Source organism: Mastomys coucha, unplaced genomic scaffold (genome assembly GCF_008632895.1).
Source record: "Mastomys coucha isolate ucsf_1 unplaced genomic scaffold, UCSF_Mcou_1 pScaffold3, whole genome shotgun sequence".
NCBI lineage: Eukaryota > Metazoa > Chordata > Mammalia > Rodentia > Muridae > Mastomys > Mastomys coucha.
The window spans coordinates 5,860,074-5,878,171 of record NW_022196909.1 but is presented as its reverse complement, the minus strand read 5'-3'; the positions used below and the strand labels follow the sequence as shown (position 1 = coordinate 5,878,171).

The window sequence follows — 18,098 nt, the reverse complement described above, 5'->3', positions numbered from 1 at the left end:
ACATGCAGAAAAGATAAAATAGCTCCCAGTGTGTTTCTGTTATTGTTAAGTTTTCTTTAAAAAGCTATCAGGTACTGGAAACACACACACACACACACAGACACACACACATGCCCATGCTTGATCTTGTGATTAGATAATAAAAACGATTAGAAATGGGGAAGTATCTGAGACTTTACATAGGTTGTTAATTTCTTAGAATATCACATAGTGTGAGAAAAATTATATTGGAATGATATTCAGAAGAAACATTTGTTATGTGAGGAAAACATAAAATTGTTTTTCTTAAACAGTCAAAGCATCTGGAGAACAAGAAACATGGCAAATCTTGTTATGTACTGAAGAATCCAATTTAGCTAAGGAAAAAAATGAGAACTGTAAATATCACCAATGAGTCAATAAAATTTAAAAGAGTCAGCCTCTGCCTATTTTAATAGTGCAGGTACGTGATGGAGTTTCTGTATTGCAAGTATTTCAGATATAGCATGGTCCAGCATGCAGCGGGCTGACGGTGGACTTTCAGTCAATCTGGGATGAATGAGCCTCCTGGAGGAGGCCCACAGCTCCTCCTCTGCACCCTGCTCCCCACTTCTTGGAGGAGTCCGACAACTCCTCCTCTGCACCCTGCTCCCCACTTCTTGGAGGAGTCCGACAGCTCCTCCTCTGCACCCTGCTCCCCACTTCTTGAGGACTGTTATGTGAGAAGCTATCCTCAAAGTTATCTTCAAAGGCAATGTGGCCAAGAAACTCATAATTTTGATAGAAATATTGATAGAAGGTATGGGAAGTAGTCAGAAGCTATACACTAAAGTAAAACAGTCTCCAATTAAAAACAAAATTTTCAAAAATCATGCTTCTCCGGTATTTCCGTGTAATTGTGTGAGACACAGTTCTTTAACTAGATGTATGCCTAGGGCTGGCTACATCTGAGCCAGAGTCTGTAGCAGCTTGTCTCTCACTGCTGAAGACAACACACACAGGACTCACCTTAGAAACGGCAGGGCAAGAGTCTCTTCTGACTGTCTCTATTCCTTTCGCATCAAATACTGGGTCCTTCTGATCCAGGGTTTCATACATGTAACCCACATATCTCTTCTTTGTTTGCAAAACACAGGGCAAATACACCTGTAGTAAAATGGACAAATGGCTCACAGTAATCACTTCCCCCACTGGGACGAATTTTCTGTTATTATTCTCTGTATTCAGATGTCATTATAAAATATGTAAACATTCCCAATGAATTCCTATCTAAAACCTGGAATTCAAAAGCACACAGAAAAAATTGCTATTACTTCTTAAAATCCACCCCTTTCTGCACTAACTTGCTTCTACTTCAACTGAAATTGTTTCTCAAAAGCCACTGATCATATATTAACTTTAAATTACTTTATCCTTAGAGACAGCTCAAAGCTAAGTTCTAAGAATAAGCCATGAAGAGTTCCTAGAGGCGCACCCTTACTGGCCTCCTCTGGATCTGTCTGAAGATTCTCTGCAAACACATGCACCTAACATTCTAGTCTTCTCCCTACACTGGAAGCTTACCATATACACTGCTTTGCACTTTGTCTATTTAAGTCAATAGCTTTCTAGGGAGAGCATGCCATTAGAATGTGGAAGGCTCACCATCTGTCTTGGAGCTACAGAGAAGTGCATGGTAGAAAGGCAGTATGGTGAGGTCACTGAGTACCCACCTCAGGTGGAGAGGTCGCTGAGTACCCACCTCAGGACACTGAGGACGCTTTCCAGCTGTAGGCAGTTAGCTACAGTAAGTCACCTTACACCTTACACGATATAATCTTTAGGATAAATCCTTTTACTTGAAATTATATTATAAAATTTATCCTTTTTCTTCCCCTTAAGCTCCCCTCCAAAAAATTCCTCATTTAACAGTTCTTATTTTTCTTTTTAAAAATACAGTCTATTTTTGCAGAGTAGCTTTGAATTTTCTAGGCTTAAGTTCTCCTTTGGCAGCCTCCAGAGCAGCTCCAGGCATGTGCCATTTATGTCTGGCCTATTTATTTTTTCTTAATCTAAAAGTAAAAACTTTGTTTGCCATGGTTAGCATGCTAATAAAACATGCTTATATGGAATGCCTAAGCTTTATTGACAAACACATTAAGTGGCGTTAATATTTCAACTAAAAGGTAGAAATGACCAGAATGAATAAAAAAATGAAATTATTCTAAGATCTATTGGAAATCTATTTAAACATAAGGGCTCGGAAAAGTTAAAAAAACAAACTAAAAACTAGAACGTTACTCACTAAAATTAACAAAAGAAAGGTGAAAAAAGTTGTTTTCACTCAATACAAAGGATATTGTAATAAAGTAAGGATAAAACCTGCCAGCACTGCAGTGAACGAAGGCAAGTCCACGACCGGAGTGGAGCCTGCAGCATCCTCACCGCAGTGAGAGCAGGCAGACTTTCACAGCACAGCCATGAAAGCCTGAGCAACACTTCCTAGCGCACTCTAGCCACTGACCAGAAAAAACACAGCATTTCAAGGTCACATGAAATATTTACAAAGGCAGACTATATCGAAGAAACAAATTCCAACAACTTTATGGGCCACTGAAATCATACAAAGTATATTCTTTGACATAATGCCACCAAATTAACCCTCTAATGCAGGGCCTCTTACGATTAGAAATGAGCACATTTCTAAATAACCTATGGGTCGTTATCACAGGGTTAGGCAGAAATTATTATATATTTTGAAGTTTATAACAGATTAGAGAATCAGTGAATCATATTTACAAATTAAGAGTCTAGAAAACAAAGCAAACTAAGCACACAGTAAGCAGACTGACAGTGCAAGTTTCCAAAGTAGTTTTTTTTTTTATAAAAAAAAGTACAATAAAGCAATAAATATGGAGCTAGAATGAAGAAAAACAACCCACAGATTACCAATTATCATAATGACAGGACGCCACCGAAAACCATGCAGATCCTAAAGCAATGAAGAAACATGAAGGATTCCTGCCAACTAACAAGACATCGTAAAAGAAAGAGAAGCCGTGGTGACCAGACATCACTAAAACAGGCAAGGAAGAAAACTGGGGAAGTGCAGTAGCTTTAAAGATATCCTACTTTAAATTAATCTTCCTCTAGATAAAATTCTGCTACCAAATGGCTAATTAATTCTATCAACCACTTAAGGAAGAAGTAATTGTATTAATTTTATACACTATTTTTGTCTTTTAGAAAATATTTCAAAAATCTAAGTTAGTGTGTGCAGGTGTGTATAGGTGTGGGAATTTGTGTGCCTTTAGGTGTCAAGGCCAGAGGACAACCTTGACTATCAGGCCTCAATGACCTGTTTGTTTCTGAGACAGAAGTCTCACACTAGGACCTGTGGCTCAAGACTAAAGTAAGGTAGCTAGCATGCGCCCTGAGATCCTCCTGTCTCTACTGCCTGAGGGCCAGGACTACAGTGTGCTTCACCACTCCTGGCTTTTTTTATGTGGGGATCATAAATCAGGTCTTAATGTTTACATGGCAAACACTTTACCAACCCTATTTTAGTTTTACTAATTAAAACAACAAAAGCAAATATTGATATGTAGCCTGGGTGGCCTCAAACGTGTAGCTCTACCCGACTGCTGCAGTCCCAAGAGCTGGGATTACAGCAGTCCATGGGCTCCGGCAAGTGTCAGGTGATGTTAGCCCTGACTTGCTGACTGCTGAGGTCACAGTCAACTTTTGCAGCTCCTCAGCTGAGGGTCTGGAAAATGTGAAGGTGAGATGAATTACGTTGACGTAGCTTTTCTAAACTCCTGAAACTGAAAAACCTGCTGATGTGATGGCTGTCTTATGGCATTAAGTTCGGAGTTGCCTGTTTTACAGCAAAAGTAAATGAAACCATCTTCTCACATTTTAAGACAGTATTGAAAAAAAAAAAAATCAGGAATCGGGAGGCCTGGTGGCTACAGCTCAGTGGCAGTCTTGTTAGTATAAACTAAGCCCTGACTTCACACCCACGACACCACACACACAAACCAAACCAAGTGAACCAAGCACACACAAGTATACACATAGAACGCTTCCAAACTGAGAGATCATATAAAACTAAGAACTTTAATATTCAACATATTTATAGAGCCAGAGACCGCTGAGTAGGTCAAAAACATCTAAGACTGCATGCAAGCTCTGCCTGACTACCAACACGTTCCTCCCTTACCTTTTCAAACTTCAGTTTCACCGGCCGAGGATTCGCAGCAGTCACGGCCTCAGCAATCTCCTGGCCAATCTTAAAAGACTGCTCCTTGGTGGCTCCCTTCAGTAGCACAAACATACTGAGAGATTGAAAAGACAGCAGGCGATGCGGAAGTCACGCGAGAACAAGAGCTGCTCATCAAGAGCTACTTCCCGGCTAATAGCCAGCCTAGAGCACGGCCGACCGCTTCACCCTGACTGTTCTTAAGTTGCTTTCTATCAAGGCTTTCCTGTCTAACTAACTCCTCCCCTTGAATACTTATCGTATACCTTGTTACAGCTCTGAGAGGCTCAGCTCCAACTAAAATTCAGACACTGAAGCTGCCAAGAAGGTCTCAGGATGATCTCTGGACATCTAAGGTTGTGTATGGTGCAGTTAAGTCAATCAAAAAAAGTCTTTTAAAACTGTACTCCTGCCCCAGGACTAACACATGATTGGCTTTCTGTTACTACAGATTAATTTTGTTTTTTTCAAGAATTTTGTATAAATGGAACTATGCCATACATACTCTATTGGGTCTGACTTCTTTCACTCTGGATATCTGCGAGTCACCTATGATGTTGGGATAGCTAGCTCCTTTTTATGATTGGGTATTTCACTGTATGAATATATAAACTTTTTATCTATTCATTTGACTCTAATGAATAAAGTTCCAAAGAAGATTTATAATCACATTTTTGCATGGACATCCTTTTTCCTTTTTTTAGGTAAACATACTGAAGTGGGATTGCTGGTTTTTATGCTAAGGGTGTGTTTAATAAATGACCAAACTATTTTTATTATGAAAGGTTATTACTTTTAAGTTTTTCAGTTGCAGTGATGAATATGAGCATGTTAAAAACAAGATGCACATATACATATATTTGGGAACAAGTAAAATTCAGCAATGGTGACAGACATCAGAGGTGGGGCTGCGTGGGGTCCTGGCCGGGGAATAGAAATGTGCTGTAGCTTGGCTAGAGTGGCGGCCAGCTCATTAGGCTCTTATACTTTTATATAAAGTAGTCACATCATGCTGTACACTTTTGTTACCTCTGTGTGTGTGTGTGTGTGTGTGTGTGTGTGTGTGTGTGTGTGTGTGTGAAAGAGAGAGAGAGAGAGAGAGAGAGAGAGAGAGAGAATACCAGATGGGTCAAGTGACTACAGCATGACACACACACATCTGGAATAGCACTCACCTTTATGTTCTCTAATTTCCTCCACATCTGTCTCCTAGAGTGCTCACTCTTCAGAACCAGATGTAAGAAAGCATATACTGTATAATTCCATTTATATAAAATACTTGAAAAAATAAAACTAATCTACAGTAATAGAAAGTGACTCCTCTTGGGTCAGGAGTACAAACCTAGATATGTGTAGTTTGTGTACGTACAGACACATGCGAGCACACTCACTATACTCTGAGAGTTATTATGTATCTGAGGTTTTACCTAAGAGTATTAATGGGCTTGTTAGTGGATATACTGTGATGGCTAATTTGATCTGGAGAACTGGCTTAGATGAATGAGAAGTTTTAGTGATAGTAAGAGAAGACTAGTCTAGAAAGGAAAAGGTGTCTTTCTTGTCACTATTGCTTGTGAGATGGCCTTTTTCTAGTCAGGCATGTCTCGTCTGGAGCTCACTATACAACCCACTAAACCTAGAACTTGGAGTAATTCTCCTGCCTCTGCCACACCTGGTGAAAAGTCTTACATCAGATTCTGTTGTCACCGTACTTTTACATAACATTTAAATAACATTCATCTTTAGGTTAAGAGGTTCAAGAACACATTTAGAATATTAATTAGTATACGTACTAGGAGTAGCTGGAGATATAAATGCTGCCTAAGAGGACTTTCTTAATTATGGTCTGATGAATTTCCCAAGAGATTCTGATTTCACTCCCCTACCCTGTAAGTATATATACATTCTTACTGGAAGTCAATCCCTACACCGACTATGAATTACCCTTATAAGTAGCTCTTGTCACTAACAAGAGCAGGTAAAATCCATCCAGATGGAATAAATATGAGAACCATTACCATATGAAGTAATGGTTTGAACCATGGTAATTCTTAGTGTTCCTATTAATTACACTTAAGTGGGTAGTGATACTAAACTGCTCTGGTGATAGGACAGCGTCCTCCTCAGCCCTCTGCAGATGGGACCCAGGATTCTTTATGAATCAGGATCCTTGAAGCTGAGGCAAGCAGTGGTCACTCATCAGCAGTTACCAAACCCCTTCATTCCACTGATGAGGGAGCTGCGGCAGTCAGCTGAGAGAACTGTGATGGGCCATGTTAATCAACTATAGCTAGACAATTTTAGATCCTTTTGGGTTAGATCTCTTTTCCACTCTGCCAAGCATTATTTATTACTTCTAAGGCAGTTTTTTCAACCTTTTATCATAATTATCATCCCAAAGAAAAAATTACTTATTTTTAATGAAAGTAATTATTAAGAAAGACATATTTTGGGAACCTTTTGTACTTCTAATAACTTACTTGTACTCTGCTGGGGTGCTACTGTTCTTGTTAGAATGCATATTCTAAATGAATTGTCCTTGCACAGATCAAGTAATGAATGATGGCCAAAGTGATATTGTCCATACATTTCACTGATTGGAATCTCAATATTCCTGTGAAATCTGATATATAGAAAAAGCACTTGCTAAGAATCAAAACATGGAGTTCACATTTATGTCTCAATTACTGACTAGCTAGTGATAACTTCTTACCTAGGGTTGTGAACTGCCAGCCTAAATAATAACTTCTCTTTTGTTCTGAGAGCCTGTGAGTATTGGACTTTGTTTGAAATTATTTTTCAATTTTTAAAATGTTTATATGTTCGTTTTAAAGGGTCTCACTGTATAGTTCTGGCTGGTCTGGAACTCTATGTAGAGCAGGCTGGACTTAAACTCACAGAGAGTCATCTGCCTCTGCTCCTACAGTGCTGGGACTAAAGGTGTGTGTGCACCACTACCTGTGGCTTGTTTCAATTCAAGAGATCTTAAATGGTAGATAACATGCAATAAAAATCATGTTAACTTATGATTCTATGTGTTAACAACCAACACGTATACACTCTGGGTTAAAAGAAAGTTTAAATATTAAAAGTTTTTCACTTTTCTACTAATTTTGCAAAGAATTATAAGATAACGAAGTTTGTTTTAGTAACTTATTTTGATAGACTACCAAGCAGAATTTTAGTTGAGTAGTGAACTGACCAAAGACAAAGTAGGAGGGACATTAGATAATACTGACAGAGCTTGGGAGAAACCAAGCTCTCTCTGCCTGATAGTCATGGAGAAGTGGCTACGGCAACAAGAGCTCACTTAGCATTAATATGGGGTTGATTTTATAGACATTTTAGAGGACTGCAAGACTGAAGACTGCTTAAGGGTCACTTACAGGTTACCTTCACTAATTAGGGACCCTGTCTCCTGCTGCTCTGCTGTACCAGATAGTGACAGAGGAGCTGAGGCAGGTGCTTCAAGCATGAACACAATGTGACTCCAAATGTGAAAACCATTTCAAGGATTTCAAGGTGCCTTACGAATAAAATGTTATAGAAATAATGGGGCCCTGAAAAATAGTAGAATAAGTAACAAAGCAAGCAGGCAGGTGTTAGCGATCCAGGGTTCAAAAGCCACCCATTCGCTGGGATCAACTGGGTAACTGCATTTGCCTGTCTGCTTCTCTTAGAAGGTCAACAGATTTCATAAAAATTTAACAGCTTAAGGCTTTGACAATGCCTTTTAAGTTCACATATGTGTGTGTGTGTGTCTGTGTGTACATGTATGCAGGCACTTATCTAGGAAAGAGTACGACAGAGAGTGCCCCTTTTTATTGTTTTCCACCTTATTCTTAAGACAGGGTCTCTCACCATCTTTTCTGGTTTTCCTGCAATGGTAGCAGCCAGGAAACCAGAGATATGCTTGTCTTTGTCCTCCTTACGGCTGGGGTTACCCATGTGTCCATGTCTAGCTTTTAATATGGGTGCTATCAATCCAAATTCAGGTCTTCATGGGAGTGTAGCAACTGCCATGTTGAGCCATCTCCCTAGACTACACTTGTCTGCTGCTGCTGCTGCTTCTACTATTTCTTTAAGGGACTTAAATACAGAGACTCAGAAGAATTATTCAACCAAAAGGTCATATGGACAACAACACTGATGTACGAGTATTATTTAAAAGGATTTCCTCTAAGCTATTTCAAACACCAAAAAGAAAATATGAATAAATGCAAACAAAACAAGAAATTAACAAGAAAACCCCCCACCCCCAAACCAACACCCCAAACCCAAATACAACCCCCTAAATTCATTACCTGTCAGTATCACCATAAACAACCCTAGCACCCCATTTCTTGGTATCATTCACTAGTTTAATTGCTCGTTCCAAGGTCTCTCTGGCTTTATGAACAATGCTATCGCCAACCTGTTGATGATACAAATGCATTGGAAATGATTTAACATAGCTCAGTAAGAGTCAACAGATTTTAATAATACTAAAATCTTAATTATTATATATTTTAAAAAATGAAATAATACAAAAAAATAATTACCAATACATCACATAGTTAAAAAGTGAACTTAACAGAATTGATGACTGCAGAATTGCCTTTGAATCTATCAGGAAGAAAGAAGGACTGCACATTTCTACGAGGTACATAGGTACGTTTGATTCTTGAAAGAATACGCCTGTGCATTCAAAGCTCAAATTATTGTTTGTTTGTTTTGTTTTCTAGAGACAAGGTTTCTCTATGTAACAGCCCGGGCAGTCCTGGAACTTTCCACTGTTTCCAAGACCAGATTGGCCTTGAACTCACAGAAATCTTCCTGCCACTGACTCTCAAGTGCTGGGATTAAAGGCATGCATCACCACATCTGGCTTTCAAAGCCCGTCCTTTATATTCATACAACCAACCAAGGTACAAATTACTGTGTGTTGGGTCCAAGTAGAAGGTAGGTGTACTACCCTATTTTCCACCTAAATTTCAAAAAATTTCTGTTTATGATAATGTATTTAAGTGCTGAAATTAAATCTCTGAGACTGATTATACATAATTTTTGTTAAAACGTACACAATTGTGAGCTGTTGCATGTATATATAATGTACACAAGACATGTCTGTGCCGTGGCCAGGGATTGACATTAGGTGTCTTATTCAATTATTTTCTACCTTTTTGAGACAAGGACTTCCATGGAAGCCAGAGTTTATGCAGTTAGACTAGTCAGTAAGGGCCAGCGAGCTCCAGGGATCCTCCTGCCACAGCCACTCGGACCACAGGTAACAAGTTGCTGCTTCCGACATCTTGTGTGGGTCCCTCATGTTTATACAGTAGGCACTTTACTGACTGAATCATTTCTCCAGACCATGGAATGATTTTCTTTAAAAGGAGCCAGTCATGGTGGCACACACCTTTAATCCCAGCACAGGGAGGGAGAGGAAGGCAGATTTCTGAGTTCTAGGTCAGCCTGGTCTATAGATCAGATAGCCTAGGGCTACCCAGAGAAATCCTGTCTTGAAAAATCAAAACAAAACAACGAAACTAAAAGGAATTATTTAGTATCAAAATTACTGTAAACACTGTTATAAACTGGGCACTGGAACCTTATGCTAGTAAATGTGAAAATATGTATATAATTTAAAAATTATTATTGAAATAAGATGCACATTTACAGACCCAATTTAAGAAAAACTAGTACGTCAGGAAAATGACACTTTTAAGGCTAAAGTTTAATAACAAAGCAAAATACTTCAATAAATACTCTCTTATTAAATGTGTTACCTCAATACATGGCATTCTCCCAGAGAAGTTAGCAGATGTATAGCCAAATGTGACATTTGCTATCAGCTTTAGTCCCAGCTGGCGGGCATTGAGCATTCGTGACAGGGCCCTGTCTTGCTTGTAAGCCTTCATTGACTGCTTTACCATGAATCTAGTCTTCAAAATTTCTTCAAGCATTCTTGGTAGGACACCCTTGCGTACAGAAGGCTATTATTATAAAGGAGAGAAAAAGGAAGAATGTATAAAGTTCCTCACTCACATACGCATGCACACAGATTTCGGTAACTAAGAAGGAGACAAGCATAACAGCAGCCAACTGTCGGCATAAACAGAACATGCTACTAACAGAAGAACCAAGGATTGGGAGCTGCCATTCACAATCAGCACAGTTTGCTTCTGTTGAAGAGAGGTTTTCTTCTACAAGGTTCTGGTACCGTTTAAAAATCGAATGCAGCGCTTCTCTAGGAGCTCTGAGAACTCCGGAAGCAGGATGTCAACTAGCACATAGCTAGCCATACAACAAACTCAGAGGGAAATGCTGTCCAAACTTTGATCGAGACCCCCATCCTTCTAGAAAGACACATGGGCCTTGTTTTTAAAGCGCTCACCCTAGTGACCCCACACAGTGCTCTGCATGGAACTCCATTTCTCTACCTTGGAAGTGATGAGCTGGGTTGACTCTGCTGACATTCAAACCTGCAGTTCCAGGGACTCTAGGTATTTCAAATCTGATGCTTAGAGCACTAAGCCATCCCCTCCGGCCTACATTTATTAGCAATCTGGAAGAGGGGATGAATAATGAAGTGATAACATTTGTTGTTGCCAAAAAAAAAAAAAAAAATCATTTGTATTAATCAAGACTAGGGAGGATTTATGAGAACTCTGGTAGGAATAAAAACCACAAAACAGTATTAACTGATGATTCACAGACACGTGCAAAATAACGCATGTCAAACTGAACAATTAAAAACCCAGTTATAGGATAATCACATTTTTGAATATTAAAAAATTTTATTCTTTTTAAGCTTTACATACTAGGTCAAAATGTAAATGGGGTTTTTAAGATGCTATTGAAGGGAGCTTAAGAAAACACCCACACACGTGACACGAAATGTAGGTCAGCCTCTAATTCATTTGGTGTACCTTTAAAGTCAGCCCAACTCTCCCTTTGTTTTATCATTTATAAACCTCTAATTATTAGTTCACATCAACTGTGAAAACCTTTATACTTATATACTACTATATTATTACTATATCGGTTATCGCCCTCCCTCCGTCCTCTGTACACCCTCCTCCCCTTGGCCCTCCCTAGTAGATGCTGCTTTCCGCTGCTCTCCTACAAGCCCCTACTTCCCACATACAACAAAGCACAATTGTTTGTGTTTCAGTTCCCATTCATTTCCCTGCAAATGACATGCTTTACTATTCATTATGGGCAAATACTACTTTACTGCATATACATAGCACACTTTTTATCCACTTATCTATTGATAAGGTGGGGGTCCAGGCTGATGCCAGGACTTAGCTGTTGTGAGCAGTGGAGCAATAAACAGGAATCTCTTTCGTGTGCTGACTTTCTGGCCTATTCGAAACAGCGATGCTGGACTCCAGAGGCCGTTGTGGCATTTCCACAGCAGCCATGTAATTGAGCCTCCTACCCAGCTGTGGAGAACAGGCTCCTTCTGCTCTCATACATGTTGGCCTCTTTTATTTTCTGGACAAGAGCCTCATTCACTGTGGCGAGGAAGTCTTAAGAGTCTGACTTACACTTCCTGATGGCTACAGACACCTGGCACCTTTTCATTGTTCTTTGGCCACTGCTATTTCTTTGTGATCACACACACACACAAAGATATTTACTGACTGGATTATGTGTTCATCTGGTATGAGATTCCTTGAGTCCTTTACATATTGTGGACACATCCTGTTGCAGGCTGTATCTTTAGTTGTGATTAATCCTGACTATGTACTTTGCTGTAAGAAGCCTTGGCATCCCATTTGTTAATTCAAGGTTTGGGCCTACTCAGGAAACTGTTACCTGTCTATCTGTCTGAGCACAATGTGTGCACCTGGTGCAGAGAGAGCCAAGAGGAGGTCATCAGATCCCCTGGAACTGGAGTGCAAGCAGTTGTAAACTAGATGGGTCCTAGGAATTGAAACCAAGTAGCAGCCAGTGCTTTTAAGCACTGAAGCTGTATCTCTGGCCCTTTAGATGACTTCTATATTGAAAGGTCGAGGGTTCTAGTTTCAGTCTTCTACATATGGATAATCAGCATTCCTAACATCATTTGTTGACGTGACTTTCTTCCTATATATATTTTGGCAGTTTTGTCAAGAATAAGATGGTTTAGACAAACAGGTTTACTTCTAGGTTACCTATTTGATTCAACTGCTCTGTGTCCTTCTTATGCTAATCCTATCCTTTCAGGTTTTTCTTACTCTGGCTTTATTAGTATATTTGATATTAGGTATTCAGAGGCCTTCCCTCCATCGTTACTCTTTTTGCTTAGGATTGAATTTTGCTATTTAATATCATTTGTGTTTCCATAAGACTTTTAGGTTTGTTTGTTTTTCTTCCAGTTTTGTGAAAGTTATAGAAACTATGACCTTCGTAGGGACTGCATTATGTAGTTCAATGTTGACATTATTTATTTTAACAATATTAACTCTCTCATACAGTGATGTTTTCCCATCTTGCTGTTCTTCTATTTCTTTCTTCAGTGTGTCATAATTTTTATTTCTTAGATAGGGTCTCACAATGTAGCCCTGGCTGTACTGGAACGAGTTCTATATACCGAGCTAGCTTGAACTCATAGATACCTGCCCACCTCGGCCTCCTTAGTGCTGGGATTAAAAGCATGCACCACCATGTCCTGCTCACTGCTGTGCAATTTTTATTGTTGTGGCCTTTCACTTCTTTGATGAAGTTTATTCCCAGGGTTCCATTCCCCTATTAAGAATAGGATTGTTTTCCTGATTTCTTTCTCATTGAGGCATAATATTTTAAGACATAATATAAAAAGAACCATGATCAAATACGTAGAAATGTTATTTTAAAATGGATTTTTTTAAACATGGGAGAAAAAAAAACATCAAAACAAATCAATTCCAATTTCTCCAACTTTACCTACACCAAAACCTGGAGATATTCTATTCCAAAAAACTCTAAGAAAGGAATATACCATGAGCGTACTGCTAAAAATTTTCTTCACATCTGAATTGTAATTAAAGTTCAATACCATATCTTAATTGGTAGAGAATGATGTTTTTGATAAGTACACCAGAATGAATTGGAGGGTTGGTGGGGTCTGCCTGTTCCATCAAGCACCATTCATACCTGTTTATACATCAACTCACTGCTAGGGAAATTGAGAAGAAATGAAGTTGGCATATAAGAGGTAATACAAGTTTTGAAATCTATTTTCTTTATTCAATTAGAATAGTTTTTTCAGTTTTTCTTGAGGAGAAAGTATATAGAAAATAAAGGGATCTTGTTAGTTTGAATGCTTTTTAAGAATGTAATCATTAAATATATTAACTTCATTAAATCTAAGATAGTATCAATTTTATTTAAAATAATGTGAAACAGCTGTAGGATGTATACATTAAAGCAATTACACTTTTTTACCAGCTAACACCTTTGACCATCAGATTCTGAGCACGTCTGCCAGATTCTATAGAAGGCAGATGCTGGAGATGCACATTTCCCTCAATAGCTCATTAGTTACAATGTAGGAATTAAAATAGTTTACATTTAAGGTTAACCAAAGCGAGATGGGTATTTTTCTTCAAAATGATTTCCCCAAAGATTCTGTCTTTGGTTTTATGAGAGAAAAAGTCTTCAAGTAATATAGCTTTATGTGCCGACACTACCTCACCCACTACTTGCTCCCTTAAAGGTAAGCCACAGTTGACTCCTTTCGTTTATAAGCCAGCATTACCTTGACGAAAGCTACTCCATTGGGGGACACTGTGATGTCATGCCTAATTTGGTAAAGTAAATCTGGAGGTACTCTTAGAGAGGTACAGCCAAATTTGAACTCATCATACCTGTTAAGAAAGAAGATATTAAGCAGAGACTTTCTCAGAGCTTTTAGACATTTTTAAAATTTAATCACAACTTCTCTTTTAGACATGAAAACATGAAATCATGTAACTAGCAATGTGGTTACTTGGTATATTAACAAATTCTTCATATATGTATGATTTATAAAAAGAAGCATTTCTTTTTTTCTTTTCTTTCTTTTCTTCTCTTTTCTGTGTAGCCCTGGCTGTCCTGGAACTCGCTCTGTAGATCAGGCTGGCCTTGAACTCAGAGATCCGCCTGCCTCTGCCTCCCAAGTGCTGGGATTAAAGGCGTGTGCCACCACCAAAGAAGCATTTCATAAGTGGCAGTTCTTTACTACTTATAACTAAATACACACTCAAACACAAAATTTCAACTCAACATATAATCATGTTATATTAAACTCCCTAAGGAAAAATTCAAGTATAAAGTAACTTCAGATTTTCTTCTTAATAAAAGATAAGATAAATGATACAGTTTCCACAAGTGTTTCCTATGAAAGAGAGCTGGATCACAATACATGGTCTCAAGTACACAAAATCATTAAAAAGAAGATTTTGTATTTCTTGTAATCAACAAAAACATCCACTCCTTTGAAAATCTAAAATGTTATTCTTGTTTAACTTATATGAATTAATAAACTGTAAGAGTTAATCTAATCTTTTGAAAGATCACAGCATGTTTCTAAGACAGGAGGTACTGACAACTGCAATCATTAGTTTCAAAGTAGTGCAATGGAAACTGATTTAACAAAAATAAATCCTATTCTAAAGACGAGTACTGATATTCATGAAGAATAAAACAGAAGGATGTAAGATTCATCTCTCTCTACTCATGATCCTCTTCACATGAGCCATCCATCTACAAAACCAAATTAATCACACCACAATTAATGTCCACTTGTAAGACAATTGCAGTAAATGGGTTAACTGTGCCATATCCCAATTCATCTTATTCTTAAGGATGGTGAAGAAAGCCTATAATCTTAATGCATATAAAGTACAATAACGTGGCTATAAATATAAGAAACAAATCTTACTTTCCCAAGTTCTCTACATGGCCAAGGCAAGTGGAAAAGCAGTAGTTATATGCAATCACAATTGAAGGATATAGTGACTGGAAATCCAGAACAAGAACAGAGTTGCTATAGAAACGAGACTCAGGTTCCATAATGAGGGGAACACACTGTGGGGCTCTCATTTGGGATCTCTGCTGAACACTAGGTGTCACAGGAATATAGTTCATTGGTTTAGCAATACGCAGCATCATTGACTCCACACGGTACTGCAAGGAGAAAAGAATACTGTTTAAATAAAAATAGACTGTCCACACAGATGTACGCATGCATGGTTTTCTACATCTAAGTACTTTGAGTCAGATGTGTCACTAAGGTCGATGTCCAGATTCTTTATGTTTATGTTAAAAACATCTATTCGGACTTAGAAGATGCCAGTCTTATAAAAACGTAAACCACAAGGGGATCTTCTTTCTTGCTTTCCTTGCTGCTAAGGGGGTGATTCTAATGATACTACAAGATTCAATTACTCAAGTACTGAAAACAGATACAAAGTTTAAAAAAATCTAATCATTTCAATCACGCCAAAAACAAGTATCTCACTTATGTAGAGCTTTAAAGTGTACAAGAAAAATTTCTACCTGTGATCCTCTTGTTAATACATGTAAAAACTGAATGCCAAAAAGTCTGGCCATTTCACTGGTTTTTCCTATTAGGTCCAATTGTTCTAACATCTGGAGATTTCCACGGACACGGCTAACATAATGATCAACCATTTTCCATCTGTCAAAAGAGAATGCATACATGAATACAGGAAAAGTGAGGACACTTAGGGGAAGTCACAACATGAACATGAATAAATATGTCAGAAAAGTTCAAGGAATAAAACTCAGTAGTAACATAAAATTTAAAGTAGTACTTATGATAAGGAACTATAAGGTAATTTGTTTCAAAAGTTTCCCTGATTTTTTGATAACCCAGGCCCAGTTCTCTATTTCACTTGGCAAAAAGGGTTTTTTTAATCCTGGATAATACCTAACGAGAAGTGGCAGTACATGTGTTTACAACACTTATACCACCCCTAAATAAGTCATCAAATATGGTTTTTAGTGTTAAGTTGAATATAATTGTTATTTATGGGTTTATATTTTACATTTTCTTAAACTGTCACTGAGCTAGAACCCAACTTCTCTGTAAAGATTTAAAACCAAAACCTAGTCCTTATTGTAGTTTTTTGTTGTTGTCTGTTTTCTTTTGTTCTGTTTTTCAACTCTGTGTAGTCCTGGCTATCCTGGAAATAACTATGTAGGCCAGGTTGGCCTTGAACTTAGATATCCACCTTCCTCTGCTTCCCAAGTGCTGGCATCAAAGGTGTGCACCATCACCGCCCGGCCCTTACTGTGGTTCTACATCACTTCCCTGAGGTTCCTCAAAAGGGAATGGACGACGAGTAGAAACCATGAGAGAGAGAATGAGTGTGGATGTGGGTAAGTGGGTAAGCGGGCAAGCGGGGAGGATCTGAGAGGAGCTGGAGAGAGGAAACCACAATCAGAATACACTAGTTAAAAACTATTTTCAATAAAATTGGGTTTTTTTCACACACACGTTGTTTTTAAATGCGGCATCTTTTGCATCTTAACCACTGTTCACCCTTGTATTTTAATAAGCCAAATGTACTTATTTTAAATACTGGGCACCTGCCTTTCTTTTTTCTTCTCCTGTCTGGTGTGCACCACTGCCAACACAGACCTGGCATTAAACAGAACAACAGCAGCTCTAGGGGTCAGGATACTTCCTATCCCAGACCCAGACCTGAGCACAGGAGCTCAGCTGCTAAGGAAGCCACAGGGCACCACTGCTTGCCTCTGGCGACAGACAGAAAGCCTGTCTGGACCCAGAAACTGGGGGAATGCTGAGAAAGCTCATGCCTAGGCCCCAGAAAACAAGACATTCTGAAGACCATGGCTGGGCCAGGAGAAGCGAATAACACACTCCCTCTGGTCCACTCTATGACTTACACAAAGCAACAAGGAGACGACTTCTGTTTTGTACAACTTTAATCCTTGCACTTTAGAGACTGAGAGAGAATTCCAAGTTTGTGGTCATCCTGGGCTACATTACAGTTCAAGGCTACCCTAGGCTATGTACAGAGATTCTGTCTTTGAAAAAAAGAAAGAATAAAAGGAAGGAAGGAAGGAAGGAAGGAAGGAAGGAAGGAAGGAAGGAAGGAAGAAATTAAATGAATTGGACAAATTAGAAAAATGTAAATTACTGTTGGTTTATCAGAAACAATGAAGGACAGAAAGGAAAGGCAATCAAAATCTTTATAGTGGCTAAGAGAGAAAGAAAGAAAGAAAGAGAGAAAGAAAGAAAGAAAGAAATGAAGCAAAACTCAAGCCTAGAATGAGAGAGTAAAATATCAGTCAAAAGTATTTTTCTTTCTTTCTTTTGAAAAGTGAGGGTTAGGATAATTTCTTCCCAGCAGATTTGCAGTAGGTGAACTTCTAAAGGAAGCAGAGAAAGTTAACAGACACTAACCAACCATATGGCCCAGAAATATGTCAACTATAGAAATGAAAATATATGTTCACATAGATTGCGTACATATTTATAATAGTTTTATTCATAGTAGCTACAACCCACACTGGTGTCTATTAAGAGTCAAATGAATAAACTGTGTATTTCATATAACTAAATATTACTGAAAAGTAAGAACAAACAACATGCAACATATTGAATCTCATAAAAGTTACAAGTTAAAAAAAATTATATTGAATTTCATCATAGAAGTCCAACAGAAAGCAACAGATTACTAATATTTCCATTTATATGAAGTCCATAACTGGCAAAAATAATCAGCTAATAGAAATCTAATTGGCATTTACATGGATAGTTAGGCTCTGAGTGGAATGTCTGCCAATTTGTTTAAGAGTGTTCTCCTGGCCGGGCGGTGGTGGTGCACGCCTTTAATCCCAGCACTTGGGAGGCAGAGGCAGGCGGAATTCTGAGTTTGAGGCCAGCCTGGTCTAC

At 38.4% G+C, this 18,098-nt stretch overlaps 1 protein-coding gene across 6 annotated transcripts in view; it reads right to left on the bottom strand.

The window, feature by feature from the left end:
- Positions 1 to 18,098, bottom strand: part of Rev3l (REV3 like, DNA directed polymerase zeta catalytic subunit) — a 147,230-nt gene that overhangs the window by 9,666 nt on the left and 119,466 nt on the right. For 4 of the 6 annotated variants that reach the window (XM_031347765.1, XM_031347768.1, XM_031347764.1 and 1 more), the window contains 7 exons: positions 15,710 to 15,851; positions 15,093 to 15,337; positions 13,929 to 14,037; positions 9,988 to 10,194; positions 8,524 to 8,633; positions 4,181 to 4,295; positions 988 to 1,125 (listed from right to left, as the gene is read on the bottom strand). In XM_031347765.1, coding sequence (XP_031203625.1) covers positions 988 to 1,125; positions 4,181 to 4,295; positions 8,524 to 8,633; positions 9,988 to 10,194; positions 13,929 to 14,037; positions 15,093 to 15,337; positions 15,710 to 15,851 — 1,066 coding nt within the window. Of the gene's footprint in view, positions 1 to 987; positions 1,126 to 4,180; positions 4,296 to 6,699; positions 6,843 to 8,523; positions 8,634 to 9,987; positions 10,195 to 13,928; positions 14,038 to 15,092; positions 15,338 to 15,709; positions 15,852 to 18,098 lie in introns of those variants that run through there. The other 2 variants (XR_004112322.1, XM_031347769.1) reach the window with 2 other exon arrangements.